The 19,651-nt window shown below is 33.7% G+C and overlaps 1 protein-coding gene across 1 annotated transcript; it reads right to left on the bottom strand.

Annotated features, from left to right (window-relative positions):
• LOC131952412 (origin recognition complex subunit 2) lies at positions 1 to 13,469 on the bottom strand. Its single transcript, XM_059315041.1, has 13 exons — positions 13,178 to 13,469; positions 12,552 to 12,653; positions 12,292 to 12,378; positions 9,961 to 10,086; positions 9,138 to 9,245; positions 3,863 to 3,975; positions 3,223 to 3,428; positions 2,504 to 2,636; positions 2,102 to 2,201; positions 1,817 to 1,957; positions 1,125 to 1,358; positions 737 to 855; positions 1 to 434 (listed from the first exon to the last, which is right to left on the bottom strand). The coding sequence occupies exons 1-13, from the start codon at positions 13,287 to 13,289 to the stop codon at positions 351 to 353; spliced, it is 1,665 nt and encodes a 554-aa protein (XP_059171024.1). The 5' UTR covers positions 13,290 to 13,469; the 3' UTR covers positions 1 to 350.
• Between the last annotated feature and the right edge of the window lie 6,182 nt (positions 13,470 to 19,651).

Below are 19,651 nucleotides of genomic sequence, written 5' to 3'. Positions count from 1 at the left end.
ATGAAGTCAGTTTATTTAGTTGAGAATGAGAACAATTTCATTATGTCAAAGCAGACCAAGTCTGAGTAGTACAGTAATTTTAAAAAAACATACATCAATACATTGTTTAAAAACAGCAGTTGAGTTGAAAATTTTTATAAATTGTAAAGGAAATGTACAGTTGCATATTTATTAAAATAATTTTTGTAAATTCTTCGTGAAATAGATGAAAAAAAACCAATGAAAGCCTAATCTGAATGTATTCAAAACCCACTGACAATTCCTACAGTAACAAGAACTTACAGGGAATGTAAGGCAAGCATGGCATAAAACCTGGGATATGGAATTCAAGTGTTACTGAACAAATCGGGTCAACTGCTTTTATGTTCTTGAATAAATTCTTTGAGGGTTGCCTGGTCCACAGGAATTATTAAATGTTCGATACCTTCATAATTCTGGAGGAAGAAACAAAAAAATGAATTTATTTTTTAAAGCAACAGTAAAATATATCTTTAAAAAAAAATCATCCTACACAGACATTTTTTTTTACTAATAGATAACGATTTAAAATGACATGGAATTTTAAAAGCAATCTCTTCAATGCATGAACCCTCATAAAACAAGCCCAGATCAAGTTTCTGTTCAAAATTAGTAGGTTCTGTTTTGCTTAAAGAGGCATAGAGCAGAAACAAATGAATTCTTTTTGTTAGCTGTTACACATGTTCTGTTCCTATTGTTAAGAATGCTTAAAACGTACCTTTTTTGAAAGTATCAGTCTATGGTCTTTAAATTCAACAAGTTGAGCTTGTAGGGTGAGATCACTGTTAACAAGGAAAGCTTCTCTACACTTGTGGTACAGAGTTTGGAAGGACATGCCTGAAACAATAATCATAAAACTATTATACCCATGTTCCAATGTTATTAAACAAAAACCATAACATTGGTTTGTGCCAGTAGCGTAGCGAAGGGGGGGGGGGGGGGGACATATGTCCCCGGGCGCCGACCTTAGGGGGTTCGAAAAATAAATTGAAAGGTTGAGACGGGTGCAAATCGAAAAGTTTGTCCCCGGGCGCCGGGAAGGGTCGCTACGCCTCTGGTTTGTGCTTTGGCTGGATATGTATATATAACGTCATCAAAACATTCACCTGAATAGTTTGTGGTTTGCCCCATCTCAAGCTGGTATTCTGCCAGTAGAAGAAACACCTGGCGTGCATTAGGCGTCAAACTCCTCATCACATGAACCAATGAGCTCATGGCCAGCGAGCCTGACTGTTGCACCATGAGCGAGTTCTCGTACGAGTTCTCCGCGTCGTAGTGTTGGAAGGTGGCAGTTTCATACCACAGCCAACGGAAATGGCAATACTTGTTCTGGTCCCACACTAGGATGAGAAATGTTTAAGTCATTTTGAAAATGCTTTTGGGATTGTAAACAAATGTAATCACTGTAACTTAAGTAATGGACAACACAAAATAGTTTCCTTGCCAATAAACAAAGAAATACTATTAATTCTAATGCATAAATGTAGGTATTGTCAATATATTTTCTTAACCATTTTTCTCCCTCTATTCGCACCATCACAAGGCCAATTTATCATATACAACAACCGTAGACTATTAAAGTATGTTGTAAAAAAGTTAAAACCTCCTCCTCTCCCTTTGTGTGAAAAGTAATTCAAATTTAGTCATTTTATAAACTTAAGAATTGTTTTTAAAGTACTGTCCAAAACCTTCCTGTCTGGCATAAATTTAACAGAAACTATTCCTAAAATGCACATCATTTTGTCTTCTCAAAATAAGCTAAAGGTCTATCACCACAAATTTTTTAAAAATGTATTACTGAGCACAGCATTGATATGGTCCACTGAGCCAATGATGTGGAAGCCTTCAATCTTTGCCAGACTACTCAGTACTGCTTGGGACTTTTCAGAGCGTAGCAAGACTCCATCTATATTGTGTATCACTAAATAAAAATCCTCATCTGCAATAGCAAAAGGAAACTAAAATATTGAAAACAAAACTAAAATAATCAACACGAAAAAACAAAACAAAATGTAACTAGATTAAATAAAAACAAATATACAGTAATGCTTAAGTTGATATTATAGAATAAAAATAATCTTACTTTTATTTTTATAAGCCTCTTGTATAAATTCTATCTGACTATATACATTTGTAAATCCTTTAGATGTTTCTAGAATTTCTTCTGTTATTGAATTTAGGATCTTGAGAAAATAATTTTATAAGAATTAGAAGAAATATTAAAATTATCAAGCAATTACTTAGATGAAAATAAACTCCTGTGAAATAAAAAAGTAAATTGTAACTAAATTAGGAAAATTTACACAAACTTAAAAGGTAGCCTACTTTCTAAAACGATGTCACTACCTATTTGTTACCATTTCTTAGCTAGTATCATTGGTCTAAATTAGGCCATAGCCCTACTCCTAAAGGTACCATCAGAATAAAACATGCATACAGTATAGTATTAGAGAATCTCCTGAATTAAGAGTTTATAAAAACCTACATGTTTAACTGTAAGGCTAGGAAAGTATCCATTAATAACTAAGTGAGAAAATTCCATCAGATATTCTTCTCTGAACTTGTCCAGTAACAGACGCTTTGAGCCGAGTCCATACAGTAATATATTATAGCCACAGCTGTCAAAAACAAAATGTGTTAATAGCTTTTTTCAAGCATAATTTTGAAAAATTGAAAAAAATTGTCTTAAATGTGAATACATAGAAAAGAAATAGTTGTGGTATTATAACTATTATAACTATTATATATAACGAATCCAAAATACGGATATTAAAATTGTGTTAAAGAACCAGTTTTATGAAGCACAGTTGCTTAAAGGACTAGAAAAGTAAATACACAAGACTTAAGGGGACGTAATCCTTTAGATAATTAGTATTCTTTTACAATCAAAAGCACTAACTATAAGGAGACAAGCTTGTTAATTCTTGAATTTTATTTAAAATTATTTACAAAATACCCTGCATTATTTGATAAATATTGAAAATTAAAACAATCTTCCTAGTATTTGATTTGCTGAGAAGTAGAGTTAACCCTTTGATTAAGACTGCTCTTCACTGGACACCACAGGGCAAGAGAAAACAAAGAGGCCAAAAGTTCCCATGGGCAGAGGTTACAGCTAGAGACATGATAAAACCTCCATTACGTGTTAATGCCATCTATCACACAATACATCAAAATTTGCCAATGTTTAGAATAATTTTCTACCACATATTGAACATCCATCTCTTAAAAAATCTGGTGTGTTTCTCCATTAATTCTGAAATAGACTTCTTGTGACCATCATCAAAGTGCTTGAGAACCTCTCGAATGGTGTCCACATCAAGCCTTGGGCCGTCTAAGGAGGACATGGTTCTGTCTGAGGTTATTGGCGCCATAGAGTGAAGGTCAAAGTAATTCTCAGCTTTGGCAGACTACAATAGAAAAAAAAATGTACTTAAAAATAAATAAGTTGAAAGTTAAGAATCACGTACCATGGGATGTTACCAGCTAAGGGACATATTCTGACAAGATTTTGGCCCTGCAGTTGTTACGTTTTTGCTCTTGTGAGCAAACTGAACTACTACTTGGGTAGACTGACTTTCATGAAACACCCAGTACAACTCAAGGCTTTGAGCTATCATGACGCAATGTTCTGTTATAGTGGACATGATCATATCCAGTAAGTTATTTTCATTTGAGTTAGCTATCTGTTAAACAATTTTTTTTTAGAAAGTATTACGAAATATTTCTGATCAAATCTGAATAATAAAAATGCAACAGAATAACTGGTGAACATAAAAGCATGAGCTCCATTAAAATATCTTAATAAATTTGGTTAAATGTTCCAGACAAAAAAAAATCTTACCATATCTGTGTCATTGTTGGTTGATGATTTTTTATCAGTGCACATTTCTTCCTCCTCCTCTTGTGCCTCATCACTTGATGTATCATCATCAACACTGTCATCAGAAGATGAGCCTGAAATTGAACAGTAAATAATATAAATATAAAGTAATGTGTTTTATATACAAAAAAAACTTTTGAATAACAATGATAAATCAATTGAATGACTTAATTACACTAATAAATACAAAAATTGATAGATCTTGTTGATTCAGTTTAGACGGTTAATGGTTTTATAAATTTAAATTTAAAAAAAAAAAACGATTAAATTTTTTAAACAAGGGAGTTAACTCTAAATAATTTTAATTTTTGTTTCGTATACTTTCATACAGATTAGATCTAAGATTTTTAAATTCCTTGTTTCATTTAGATTTTAGAATGTAAACATGGCATCCTAGAATCTAGAAATTCACTATTCAATTTCATTTAACTTGCCTATGTTTGTCAGAGCCGTTACTACATGCGCGACGATTAATCTAGAAGCAGTTGCTTCGTTTGTTAACTTTTTTTTCGCAATTTTGATTCCTCTTGATCGTAAGTCGACGTAAGTCAACTTACAACTAGAACCTAGATTCTACGCTCTCTTTAGTAAATTAGTTCAACTAACAAGTACGAGTTGTATTCATTTCCTCGCCCTAGCGGCCTAGAGAGAAGACTTCCAAGAGGAAGATCTAGATCTAGATTCTATATCCAGATTAGACTAATTTCTGGATTATCTAAACTCTATCTATAGTCACAGTACAGATTCTTGACTAGATTTCAATATCTATTCATATAGGCCTAAGGCCTAATATAATTTAGATTAGGCCCCTAGATCTAAATCGAAATCTAGAAAGTAGGTCTTCCTGGACAGAAATTAAAAGTAGTTAGGCCTACAAAATCTAGTTAAGCCTAATAATTTTAATAACCCTTGATTCTAAATTTTTTATACAACTCAACAGGTTGACAACTCAAGTTGGCAGTATGGATACAAATATTGAAGACTTTAAAGGGAGACTAGAAAAAGCTGCTGCTTTATTTTTGGAAGCTTTACAGGTCAGCCAGCAAATGAACATTAACCTATCCTCAATTTCTCTGGTGTGCCAGATAATTGAATTCATACAAGGTAATGAACACCTAAGACCGGTATGGACTGATCAGATCAATGAAGAAAAAACTTTCAAATTCATTGCTACAGACAAAGAATTGATCAAACAAGATGTATGTAATCAGGTGTTGGATAAGCCTTTAACGAGAAATACAAGAACTAATAGAAGCAAGACGACCAGGAATAATAACTTAAAAGTCAACAAAATTAATGATGAAGAGGGAATTGATGATTTAAATGATGCAGTTGCAAATTATTCAAATGAGTTTATAAATTCATCTATCAATTTTAATGCAAGTCTATGCAATATAGATCCTTTAATAAAGGATGAACATCTTCAGTGTTCATATTGTGATATGACATTTATGGACAGAGGAAATCTTAAGTCACACTTATGGGTTCATGAAAAAGAAAAAAGATTTTCATGTGATACATGCAATAAAACATTCATCCACTCACACCAACTAACACGCCACAAACGAGTCCATTCAGGCGAGAAGCCATATCAATGTCCAGTATGCAAGAAAGATTTTACAGATACATCAAATTTAAACAGACATCAGAAGAAAGAACATCCCAACCATGCAAGCAGTATCAAATGTGAGGAGTGTGGCAAAGTAAGTTGCTAGAATTTATCTAGAAAAACAAACCAATCCATATTTTACTTGACATTTGATACCTATGTTTTGCTATCAATTTTTTATTTCATTCCAGCAATGTCAAACTAAAAAGGCTTTGCTTATCCATATGAAGGCCCATGAGCAGGAGAAACTGAGAGACATGTTAGGACAAGAAGCTTCTCACCACCACACAAGTTCATCACAGCAGGAAGAGAAAAACATTCAAACACCAGCAGAAAAATATCTTTGCCAGATTTGTGGGAAAGTTAGTTTATAATATTGAAGTATATTTTATACAGTGTAAATTTAACTAACACTAAATTTATGCATAGAGCAAAATTGTCTGTAGTATAAAACTACTTTCTAAAAATTAATTTTTGAAATACATACACAAAATAAATGCTCATATTTTATAACAAAATTAGGCGAAGTCTGTATAGTATAAGTTTACTGGCATTTCAAAGCACATAAACTTATTTCTATTAACAAATTTAGAGCCTAAACAAACGAGCTGCGCTTCTGGCCCACATGAAGAGACATGTCAACAAAAGAGATTTCCACTGTGAATTTTGTGCCCAAGTTTTCCCAGAACTTCAAGACTTGAAGTCACACAGGCAGCAGCACACAGGCCAGCGCCCCTACAGGTGTGAGCAGTGTGGCAAGGGGTTCAAATCCAAGGGAACACTTAGATCACACTTAGGAGTCCATTCAGGTAAAATTTTTGTCTGTTTTTGCAATCATGTTTTGTTTTTGCATGTTTTATTTCCACTAAATGATACATTCCTTGCAATAATTAATTAAGGATTATAATTACAAAAGATGTTGCAATAAAGCAAAGGATTTTAACAGGTGAGCATCCCTACAGCTGTGATGTTTGTGGCAGATGTTTTTCTCAAACATCCGGTTTGAATCTTCACAAGCTAAAACACACAGCAGAGGAGGAGAGAACTCTGGGAGGCACAGATTCTAGTCAGTTCAGCTGTGGTATATGTGGCAGGGTAAGCAACTTTGGTTTTTCTTGACAAGGTAGCAGGGAAATTATTTTTTTTCAAATTCAAATAACTTTAATTTTCTTGTTGATGTCTCTTTACAGTACTTATATTCATGTCTTGCAGAGCTATAAAACGAAATTTCGCCTACAACTGCATGTAAAATCTCACGACAACACACGAGATGTGTCATGTGACTTCTGTGATAAAAAATTCCAAACAGCCCATGATCTTTCTATTCACCGCCGCTCACACACCAAAGACAAGTACTCCTGCAGAATCTGCAATGCCAGCTTTGAATCTAGGAGCTCTTATTACTTCCATACCACGACTCATGAAAGTAATCATTTCACTTTTTACAGTATACAAGTTTTTTTTTTAACACATAACGTAGCATTATTACTATTCTGAAATGCTGAATAAATTCAAAATCAAGATATTTTACAATTCAGTTGACAGACCCCATGTGTGTGCGATTTGTGGAAAATCATTTGTGAGCCTAAATGATTTGAAAACACACAAACGTCGTCACAACGAAGAGCAAAGTGACAAAAAACAGAATGAGCGATTTATTTGCAAAGTTTGTGGGCGGGTAAGTGAAAGCTAAATAAACAAATAAAAATACTACTTGTGCAATTATGATAACAGTAAGTCAACTTATACTATCAGTAATAAGTTAGTGACTAAGCTTTGATAAAAATTTAGTTGTGGCATAGAGTAATATTTAAAAATTAAAGACATTACATTTTCAAAATTATAAAAATATGTAATTCCAAATTAAAATTACCAAGATAGGAGTATGCTGAAAAAGTGATAATTTTACCACCACAGATTTACAAAATGAAGAACAGTTTAACCATCCATATGAAGATGCACCAAGGCATATTCGACCACCCCTGCGACTACTGTGATAAAAAGTTTAAATCTCACGCTGAGCTTAGGCACCATCGTCGCACACACACCCAAGAGAAACCATACACCTGTGAGACATGCAACCGCTGCTTCTCAAGGCACAGCACACTAGTGAACCACCGCAGAATCCACTCAGGTTAACAGCAATTGTATTATCATTTTAAAAAATAACATTTCATTTGAATACTGGGAACTAGTTTAACCTAGTTTTCACAAGTACCTGGAACTAGTTTAACCCAGTTTTCACAAGTACCTGGAACTAGCTTAACCTAGTTTTCACAAGTACCTGGAACTAGCTTAACCTAGTTTTCACAAGTACCTGGAACTAGCTTAACCTAGTTTTCACAAGTACTGGGAAATAGGTTAACCTAGATTTCCCAAGTACTGAGAACTAGTTTAACTAATATAACACCACAACTTAATGTTTTGTGCAGGAGAACGCCCATATTTGTGTATGTCATGTGGGGCAGCCTTCAAGCTATCTTGTACTCTAAAGAAACATTCCAAAATCCATGCAAGAGAAGCTCTTGGAGAAAAAAAGAAAACTAATACAGGTAAGGTATATTTCTAAAGTATTTCAATGACCTTAAATATGTATGTATTAAAAAAAAAATTCTACCCCAATAAATATTCTTCGTCAAAACTAGTAAGGTTGATAAATGAAATTAATTACATTCTTTTTATATTCTTGTTACGTTCATTTTTTTGTGTCCTCGCAGGAAAAACAAAAAATCCAAGGAAGAAAACTCCACAAGCTGACATTGAAATACAACAGCAGTCCCTGTCCTTACAGGACTTGTCAGCAACCACCATCACAGTACCTCTACACCACGCAGTACCTCTACACCAAACCACAATCGCCATGCCCCAGATAATGCAGAAACCCACCACATTAATCCTGGAACCTAGCGACCAGTCTCCATTCATTCACGAAATTAAGCCAGAGGTGGCAAGCATCTTACAGGAAGACAGCCATGCCTTCCTGCAGGATCGCAGCATCAGTCTTCTACTAGACACCAGGAACCCTTCACCCAATAGCCTGCTAGCTCAGCCTCTGAGGGAACTACCAGAGACAGATATAGATGACAGGGATCCCACTAGAAACTTGTTGGACATTAGGAACTCTATGCCTATACAGTACAATACAGGCAACACCTTTACCACATATTATTACTACTGAATGTAATTGCAAGTAATACAATCAGACAATACTTAACAAAAGTAGATGTAAAGTGATAAACAAATATTAGGAAGTAAAATTTAGCATTAACAATTATTATTGGCTTCTGTTTTAACCTGGCACTTACTGAATTTTATGTAAATTTATGTTTATCATTATTAACAAAGAAAAGAAACATGGTCTTTCTGTACATGTTTAAATTACTACTTATTGTTTTTTACATTTTATAATTACTAATTTTTTTCTTTCTGTTTATACATAATACTAAATAAAATTTAAGATAAAAATTTTTGTACTTTTATTTATTTGTCAAGTTATAGTTTAAATAATGTATGAAGGGATGAAATTACTTTATAGCAATCAAATCCACTATTACAAGACGTCAAATCGGAACAGGATATTATCGTATCAAACACCTAAAGACAAGCGTAACGTAAAAAAAAAATCACCTGAATGCTGTGAATCCATGTTACGCTTGCGAAGTCTGTAAGGTGTTGAAGATTCCACGCGCTTGTGTTCTCTCTGAGCTGCCACACCTAACTTAAGAGGAGTTGAAGCTGCAAAACATGTAACAAAACTATTTGCCATTTTTCTTGTACTCTACAGTGTACATACAATTTAATAATCTATTATAACAGGCAGGCTAAACATCCACCACAAGTTTGTACCACAGGAAGGATTAATATATCGCTTCCCTAGAACCAGACTGTTCCAACTCCACTTTTCATGTCCACAACCAGGCTTAAAATTTTGTTTTCTCATAACATTTCTATATTAAGCACTCAGTAAAATTCAATTATTGCGTAATAAGGGTGAGATATATGACCATTAAATGGAGTTGAAACATTCTGGTTTTAGGGAAGCGAAATGTCTCTCTCTCTCTCTATATATATATATGAATTTGGTACAACTTTCCTGAAAAATCTAAACAGAATGTGTTTATTTGGCCCACTTTCTTAAAATTCAAGCATTATCAAAAACCATTTTTATATTATTCACTGCCAAAAAAATGATACAAATTTTGAGTTAAAATAATGTGAAAGGCGACACTTTTTCTTCAAGCTCCTGGATTTTGTTTTTATTTCCCACTTTACTAGTTTCTGCAGGGGTGCATGATTTTGCATTAAAGAAACCATGTATTACATTTCAGATAAATTTTAATGGACACATCGGGAAGTGTTGCATGCAGAGGATATTTATGTGTGGTTTAATGCTGATCGACTTTTAAGGCAACACTGATCATCTAAGCATACTGCAAGCAAATTAAGTTACCTTCATGAGAAAATTTGTCTTGTAAGCGTGGGGTCTTTGGTGGTGTTGCTACTGCTTTCACTTTCAGACTTTTTGGCGTTCCCTGCTTTCCCCTTTTAGCAGATGATTTGGGTGTACATGTTTCAGCTAAAACAAACACAAATAGTAGCAAATTGTCAGGTTTAATATAAATTTTAACCCACTTATTGTGACCTGTTAACTCGCCAACCTGGTTGACATTATTAAAAGTGATTTGCCTAATTCTCTGTTTTTCATACAAAGAAGGCTAAATTTACCACAATATGTCAAGATTTCTTATTTCCCATACAAATTCCAGGGATGTGACCAGACCAGGAAAAAAAATTAGGAAATTTTCTTCGGACAAGAACTCTATGTTTTATCCATTTTTTAAATCTCAGTTAAAGCACCCTCACGCCATTACTGTTCTAATTAATCGTTTAATATAGCTAATATTATAAATAAAAGAAGTTTATGTTACTCTAAAATGACATTGAAAGTCTTGTCTAGTTGCAATTTAATGTTTAACTTATAAACAACTTTTAAAAAAAAATTACATTTACAATGTAATAAAAGTGGCAATTAAGTTTAACATTAAGCTAATTTAAAGTGTACTAATCTAGTCTAGTTACACTTTTGTTTTCAATTTTAAATTATGCCTTATATTCTTTTAAAGATTGGCATGGTAAAAATGTTAGTCTTCAACTGTAAAATGCCTAGATTCAGATTAATTGAAATTTGAAAGTTTTGGGTTCATGTGATGGAAAATGAAATTGACCAGATTAGCTGAAATTAGAAAGGGTCTGACATGTGAACCAAAGTTAACCATTTCGATAGCCAAACCACATCGTTATTTTTGTTTTTGGAATGGCTGTAAATTGTTTGAAGTCATCCATAAATGACGTTTTTTTACGATTTTTACCTCTCCTCTCCATCACAAAAGACAGACCCCCCCCCCCGACCCTCAAAAATGACGTCACACCTCAGCCAACAACCGCCCCCCCCCCCCCCCCTCCTCAAAATTGAATTTGAATTTTTTTTTTAAACATCGATTTTTTCCTTCTAAAATATTGACTGAGCTCGACCAACATAGGGTATTTTAATTAATCAATTTATATTACAATTTTTAAAAAGTTTTCTAAAACACGTAATAGCTGCTAAAATTCAGTTTCTAACATTACTTTTTAAAAAAAAAATATGACGTCACTCTATCTGACCCCCCCCCCCCCCGAGTGTGACGTTATTTATGGAAGACCCCTTATTAAAAACAGTCCATATCGTACTTTTTCTTCGGAGTCACGCTGAGTTCGTTTTTTTTTTAAATCTATAGGCCTATAGCATAGGTATTGCAGGAACAGCTATTTGAAACTACTGTGACGTCATTTTAATTTTTTTCCCCCACAAGTAGTACCAAACACGTACTTGGGGGTCAAGGTGAGGTCACAAGAGCCACGGCTGCTACAAGGGGGGGGGGGGGGGGGGGGGGGGGTTAAGTCTAGTCCTCATAGTCACATTTTGCAAGGATTGTAATATGCATATTAGATAGCTAAATAAAATAAGAGAGAAACTGTAGATTTGGGTGAACAAATATACAGAAAGGTAAATTAGGCTATATCGATAGCTAGATTACCAGGCTTGGGAGATGCGAGTTTCATGTGAAGAAAGGCATTATTTTAGATTACTTTTCCCGTGTTTTTGATAAATATTCAACTGATATCAGCGGAAAATTTGGACCAAAAAATTGCGTTCTGAAAAATACTGAAATTCGCAGAAATTCTGAATCTTGACCTAGATCTATATTTCATCTTAATCTAGCACCGTCAGACCTAGCGCAATCGTCTAATTAAAAAGAAATGTGCATATTTGACCTAAGTACTGTAATTCTCGAATTAAATACGAATATATGGAATGCGCAAGTCGGCCGTTTCCGTAGATTTCATTTTCGTTTTTTTTCCTAATTTTTAAAACTTCGGCAAAAATCGAAGATCGGCGGAAAAATTCGCAAAAATGAAATCAGCGGAGGAAAATTGCAGCTCAAACGGAAAAATCGGATTTCCGCTAAAATTCGGAAAAGTCACATCCCTGAAATTCACAGGCTTTTAAAACGTTAGTTATCTTTTTCTGTAATTGTGTTTTGGTTTTCCTTTCTCACATGTTGATTTACCAACGTAAATTGACCATTGTAGGTTGGATTTATTCACTTAATCTCTCGCTGGCTTGTAGTAGCTATGCTCTCCCTATCATTAATTTATTTTATTTTGCCAGCATATATATTTTTCAATTATCTCAATCTTTTGAAGAACCCTTAGACCTTTGACAAAACTAAAAAAGTACCTTTGGAAACCATTTGTCCTGATTTTTTATGTGTACGAAACTTAAAAACCTCTCCATAGTCAGGGTCATGATCATCTTGTTTTGGGGCTAAACATAGAAAAAATATACACATTATGAGCATTGATTCAACACAGTCAAGTGTCTGGTAAATAAATGTTTGCAGCCCTACTACAATGCTGCAAATAAATAAAAAGTTTAGATATAGATCTATGTAAATTTACAAACTTCAACTTCCCCACCAGCCACTACTTGTTTCTTACCAGGCAATTCTGTTTCCATCTCATTGTCATCTTCACTGCTACTTTGCTGCTGAGAAGTTTTACCCAAGTTGGTTGAATATGTCAAGTCACTCCCTATAGGGCCTGTCATAAAAAAAAAAACATTTGATCTAGATCTATGTTGTTCCAACACAGTTGTATTGATAGTGGAGATTTTTCGCATTAAAAAATGATATATTTATTTACATATGAAATTTGCTAGTATGGCTGACTTGCCAATAAGTCAATAACTAAATTTATTTCTCTCCATGATTACAGCAAACAAAGTTAATTAGTAGGCCTAATTACTGATTTAGTAATTTGTTAAGCCTAAAATAAAAACAGACAGTGAGATACATAGGAGTCTTATTCTTTGAGATCTAGAATCTAGATATTCTACTAAAAATTAAATCCATCACCATGTCAATGAATGTGGGCTGAATGATTTAATAAATAATAAATCTAACTGATAATTTTCATCACTTTACAGTAGTTTACACCCAAAAAAAAGCTAATGATAATTTTAGTTAGGCCTAGGCCTATTAATTATTTATTAATTTAATAATTTAGGCCTAATAATTATTTTTAAATTAATTAAAATTAAATTTAATAAATTTCAATCAACTCACCCTTTTTCTTCTTATGTTTAGTTTTAGAGTGGCATTCTATTTGCGCCGGTAAAATGTGCTCTACAACATGCTCAGAACTGACTACCGTTATGCTTATGGATTTCTTAGACATTTTTATTGCTAAGATCTAGATCTAGATCTAGATCTAGACTGAAGATCTGAGTCTAGTCTACAGATTGTAAATGTGAATGAGAACGCTGATGAATGGAAAACGTAATGTTGTTATGAAGCCAATGGGTGTGTTCGATCCGACATTATTTCTAAATCTAATATTCTGTACAAGACGATACTTGTTGCATTCTGATACGTACTGAAATGAAACCTCAAGTACCGATACCACCTACAATATAGCGCGCGAATTGTAGCTCTTTCATATAGGAGGTAATTTTATAAAAATGTATTTTTTTAATCCAGCTGTTGATGAATTCCTGTAGACGTAGTCAATGGATGAGGGGACTTACATTTACGGCGGGGTGGTGGGTTGGACACGGGTTGAAGAACTTTATTTTGTTCAGAAGGAGGGGGCAGGTTTATTGTTTTATTTTTAAGTTCAGTTTGCTTTTTCGTTAGTAATCAAAATATATTCACTTACGAAATGTTAAAAAATATAAACTAAACAATAAAAATTGAGTGGGATTTAGATCCCATATAGACTTTCTCGTTTATTCTTATATATTATATAATATATATAACACTTAAGGTTGGCAACCGGGATATAAAAATATGGAAGTTTGTGGTAAAACCGCTTCTTTTTCGAGAAAACACATAGAGGCGAAAAATTCTTAGAAAATGTTTTATGAGAATATGATATAAAAATTTTAAATTGTTTTTTTTTAAAGAAATCGGAATCAAAGCAAAGTACTCTTTCCAATTACCGGAAATCGCTCAAAAGTTGATAGAGGTAGAATCTACGAAATAGAATTAAAACAGTCATAGGCATGCATGAAATTTTGTCTATCTAACCGAAACGGTATTCAAGATATCGGTATTTTCAAATGAATCGGAAATAAATACTTATTTCGGATCTCGGAGATCACTCATAAATTAAAAGTAATTGAAGTATAAGATCTTATACGTATATTTGAAATTTCGTCAAAACCTAACTAAACCTGATTCAGGTTAGTTTTCGATCGCAAAGCTTCATTTATACCAAAACACTCAGACCTTTATAAAATTTTGTATACCTAACTAAAACGGCATTCAAGCTATCGGCATTAAAAAAAACGGAAATAAAACAAAATACTCCTTCCGGATCTCGGATATCACTCATAAATTAAAAGTAATTAAAGTATAAGAATGTATATACAAAATTTCGTCAATTTAACTAAGGAGATGGACAGACAGTGAACTTTTCTCGATTCATAATGGTGCAAAACGTCGATTCTTTTTGCTCTATTACAATACTTCATTCATACTCAGTAGGCCCTATATACATAAAAGGAAGAAAAACAACAACAGTGTAAGTCAATGCTATTGTTCACAAAATACTAAAACATTTGCTTAAAACCCGATCAGGAGCTTGCGATGTGAACTCTAATCGACAATAACATTTCAGTGAGTACAACTCACCTGAGTCACCTGGGATCATTTACATATTCAACACAACAATTCTGACCCACCTCTACTCCCATATTATAATGTTATAACGTATATGTCTATAACATATATTCATGCAAAAGCAGGGGTATTTAGACAAAGACAAAGGTATTTAGAAAGACATGTTCACTTCAGATACAAATTTTATTAACTGCTAAAAAAACCTCTACGTACATTAAATACTTGCTGTATGCCTACCAGTATTTCTTCCAGACTTTTTTCTCCGGAGGTGCACTTGAAAATTTCGTGGAAGGGGGGCGGACACTGTTAAAGTATATATTTTCTATATAAATTCCATTTCGTTCCAGGGGTGGGGGTGGGGTGTGTGTGGGGCGGTAGACTTACTTCAAGGGGGGGGGGGTGGAAAGAAACTCTGAGGCTTACAGCTTCCACTAAACCAAATAACACAACAAGCTACCGTAGACACATGGGATTCAAGCTGAGCAACTGATATCACCAGTTCTTTTCTTTTAAATAAAACTTTGCTAGATAATCATCATCACATTAATTCCCACGTTTTCTTTAACTTGCTTTCGCGTTTGTTTGTTTGGTTCTCCAATCAAATCTTGCGATCGAAATTTCGGGCACTTCCCAGTTAGCTAGCGCGCTGAAATTTTCAGGGAAGCTTTGTTTCCGATGACAATAGAATATTCAATTCTTATTATTACTAAATTGATCCATGGAAAATTTTTATTGATCATTTTAGGCCCCTATATATTTGTACAAAAAAGGGACATAACCTAGTAATTGTAATTTGATGAAAACAAGGTTCGGTACTCTCCCTCTTTTGGCTTACTGAGTAGTGGTCACGCGGTGTTTGTGTACAAACAACGGTGAAAGAAACGGCAACACAAAGAAAACGTCGATTGGAAAAGGCACGTAATTTTTACGAGTTGTCTTCGTTTACCCAAAAAAAAAAGTGAATGCGAGAATATAAAATCGATAGCAAGATTTGAATGCAAACAAACAGACAAAGACTAAAAAGTAGAAAATAATTATCATTAAAAAAGTTTAAAAAACCCACGTTTTCTGATTGAACTAAAAAGTAGAAAATAAATGCTATACATCACAATAACGCAAGCGATCACTCTACTATAAGCGATGAAAAACGTGGGACCGATAAAAACTTTTACTTCGGCGCCCCACGTTTTTCATTTATTTTCTACTTTTTAGTTCAATCAGAAAACGTGGGTTTTTACAAGCTTTTATTTAACTCACTTCCTCTGTCGACAGTCTGTCTGTCTAGACGGAAACGCAGGAGTGAAAATTCGGACAGTTCTACTTGACCGATACGATTCACAGTTGGCACGTGGGTCAAGACATGAAGACAATGCAATCTGAATCTAAATTTGACTTAATTGGATGCCTAATTAATTTTTTATGAATTAATTAAAATTTGGACCGAATTAGTAGGCATGTCTAGCCAACCACACCACACGCGTCATCACCTTCAATAGCTGCGCCATCACGTAATGGCTGCGTTCAAAAACCATTGCGCGCCTACTGAACGTGATGTTCAGTAAGCGCGCAATGGTTTTTAGTCATGTAACTCTATTGTAAATAAAACATGTAAAGTACTGAAAAAAAAATTCATAAAAAACGTTTTAATAACAAGCTTTTATGTAACGATGCACTAAAAAGTAGAAAATAAATTATAGACTACTATTTAAATAACTATAAAGAAAAGCGTGGGTGTCTTCCTTAACATTAGTAAAGGTATCCAATAGATACTAAAGTGACCCACGCTTTTCTTTATAGTTATTTAAATAGTAGTCTATAATTTATTTTCTACTTTTTAGTGCATCGTTAAATAAAAGCTTGTTATTAAAACGTTTTTTATGAATTTTTTTACAAGCTTTTATTTAACTCACTTCCTCTGTCTGTCTGTCTAGACGGAAACGCAGGAGTGAAAATTCGGAAACTTCTACTTGACCGACACGATTCACAGTTGGCACGTGGGTCAAGACATGAAGACAATGCAATCTGAAACTAAATTTGACTTAATTGGATGCCTAATTAATTTTTTATTAATTAATTAAAATTTGGACCGAATTAGTAGGCATGTCTAGCCAACCACACCACACGCGTCATCACCTTCAATAGCTGCGCCATCACGTAATGGCTGCGTTCAAAAACCATTGCGCGCCTACTGAACGTGATGTTCAGTAGGCGCGCAATGGTTTTTAGTCATGTAACTCTATTGTAAATAAAACATGTAAAGTACTGAAAAAAAAATTCATAAAAAACTTTTTAATAACAAGCTTTTATGTAATGATGCACTAAAAAGTAGAAAATAAATTATAGACTACTATTTAAATAACTATAAAGAAAAGCGTGGGTGTCTTCCTTAACATTAGTAAAGGTATCCAATAGATACTAAAGTGACCCACGCTTTTCTTTATAGTTATTTAAATAGTAGTCTATAATTTATTTTCTACTTTTTAGTGCATCATTACATAAAAGCTTGTTATTAAAACGTTTTTTATGAATTTTTTTAAAAACTTTTTTAATGATAATTATTTTTACTTTTCGTTCTTTGAGAAGGACAGGGCCTCTGTCTAATCTTCCCACTCTCCACGGTCTCCTGCTAATTTTTTCAATTATTCCAAATTCCGTCCTATCCTTTCGGGCTCCTCCAACACAGAAAGTTGCCATGTCTTCCTAGGGTCGAGATTTCCGTCAATTGCCCTGGGGGTTCCACTACTTGACTTGTCTGGCTCTATATCTTGGCCGTTGGTTTTTCTTTACAGCTGTTAAATTTGGGGGGGGGGGGGGGCATCCATGAACCATAAATGACGTCAAGTTAGTTGACGATCTTTATCTTTCCCCTTCCCTTCCCAATTATATGAAAAATATACCATCCCCTTTCTGTATTAGGCGGGTCTTTTATTGGTGAGAAAATATATATGAACTAGAGCATGTGCTTGCTAAAGATTGATTACCATTGGTTAGAAACACTAGCTCAGACACAAATCACTTGATAGAAACCAAGTTTTTAGTGGGATGACGGGCTGTCTACCACTTCGAGCTGCTAGTACCAAGATATGAATTGATATGAAGGAAGTTGAGACGCTGGGTGAAGAGAACACCTTCATGTTTATCCAAAGATTCCATAACAGCATATCAGTTTCCAATACAACACATCAGTTTCCATGACAACAGACATGTTTTCACTCTAATAGCATCCCTTGACCAAAACTCAAGCTAAAACAATTTGGTACGACTCACCCACACAGTCCTACAACTAGTTTAAAATATTTTAGTTTGTCGTCATTAGAATGACTTGTAGGCACAGACATACACAATTAACGTAATTGTCTCCGTGTATTATATCACATAATAGTAGGCCTATAGATTGATCGACCGTGCACAATTTCATAATTATAAACGTCTTAACTATACTGTCATAAATCTTCAAATTACTGTCATCGTCTAGATGTACACGGTATCACTAATTTAAACCATAACCCTAAACCGCTTTACTCTAAATGTAGCTAATCACCAACCCGACGTAGACTTGCTTATTGTCACGAGCAAACATATCTTGTTATAACAAAACAACAAACTACCTCTTTCATTGATTCAACCTATAGATCAGGAAGTCAAATTAATCTATCTGCAATTTACCGCCTCGCAAAATTATCTAAAAACATAAAACCTACAAAACTCTAAACATTGATTACATTTTTTTTTAGATATTCCGGACAAAGCTGAAATGGTAGAATTAAAAAAACTTCGCTGGATCAATCCAGACATTTTCTGCACGAAATTAATCTCATTAACCACATTTTGGGATTGTCTGTCCCCTCGGGACTAGGCTTGATGTAAATTCCCACTTGAGTGGAGGATACAAAAATTACCCCAGTATTACATACCACTCAAACTAGTCCTGGGTATAGTTTAAACCCTACCCATACATCTTTAACTAGCCTAATGTTTATTTCCACATCGTTATAAAGAATGCAATCTGAGGCAACCGAAATTTTGTAAATGTTTTCTTATTAGGAATCTCAGCAACCAGCAGGCTGTCTGTTAAATTATTTGAAAGAACTGGCGAAAAACAAAGGAGAGATATTTGACATAGCGATATTGATCTTGATTCAAAATTCGAAAATTTAAACCTGTTTTTTGGTTACTTAGCGACATTGAAAGGACGATCTGTATGTTGACTTTTTAGCCGCGCTAAGTTTAGATTTTTTTTTAAATTCTAAAGTTATAATTTAACATACATGATTGGTTGTTGATACATAGAAAACAAACAACCACAAGAATACACAGAGGAAAAAGACTTTAGAGTCCAGAGGTATTGAAACTATGCATCAATGCTAGGTCTAGACTCGTCCACATGAAACTTCCTCAACATATATTTCGTTATTGTAGTTTGGAAAATTCGATTAATCAATCACGCTGGTGGGTACATGAAAACCTAAAGACAATAAGAAGTTGAAACTATAATGTACGTTTTACACTCGTTTATTAATTTACACTTCAGTTCGTCAATTTTACTTTAGAAAAAAAAATCTAGTATGGTATTAAACTCTAATAAATGTTAAACCGCCTTGTTTTCATGATTCTCTTTTAGTTTTATTAGAAAGATAAACGTTTAAATTTATAAGTAATTAATTAGATTTTTAAATTAAATGGAAAAAGTGTTTCATACTTGAGAACTTTCAATTTTTTTTTCACAACAACATTTTTTAAAAACTTTTATCTAATTTCTCTCACATTTTAAACTCTTAAATGTGAATATTAGTTTGAATAAAATGTGTGTTCAACACTTTTGATATCTAAGTAAACATACAATTTATTTAATTACAAGTTTAAAATATCAGATTTTTTTCGAAAGCGTTACATTTTATAACAAGGCAGTCTCGCAAA

Source organism: Physella acuta, unplaced genomic scaffold, assembly GCF_028476545.2.
Source record: "Physella acuta isolate Inbredline_101_S28 unplaced genomic scaffold, ASM2847654v3 ptg000872l, whole genome shotgun sequence".
NCBI lineage: Eukaryota > Metazoa > Mollusca > Gastropoda > Physidae > Physella > Physella acuta.
The sequence above is the reverse complement of the archived record's forward strand: the minus strand, read 5'-3'. Positions and strand labels throughout refer to the sequence as shown.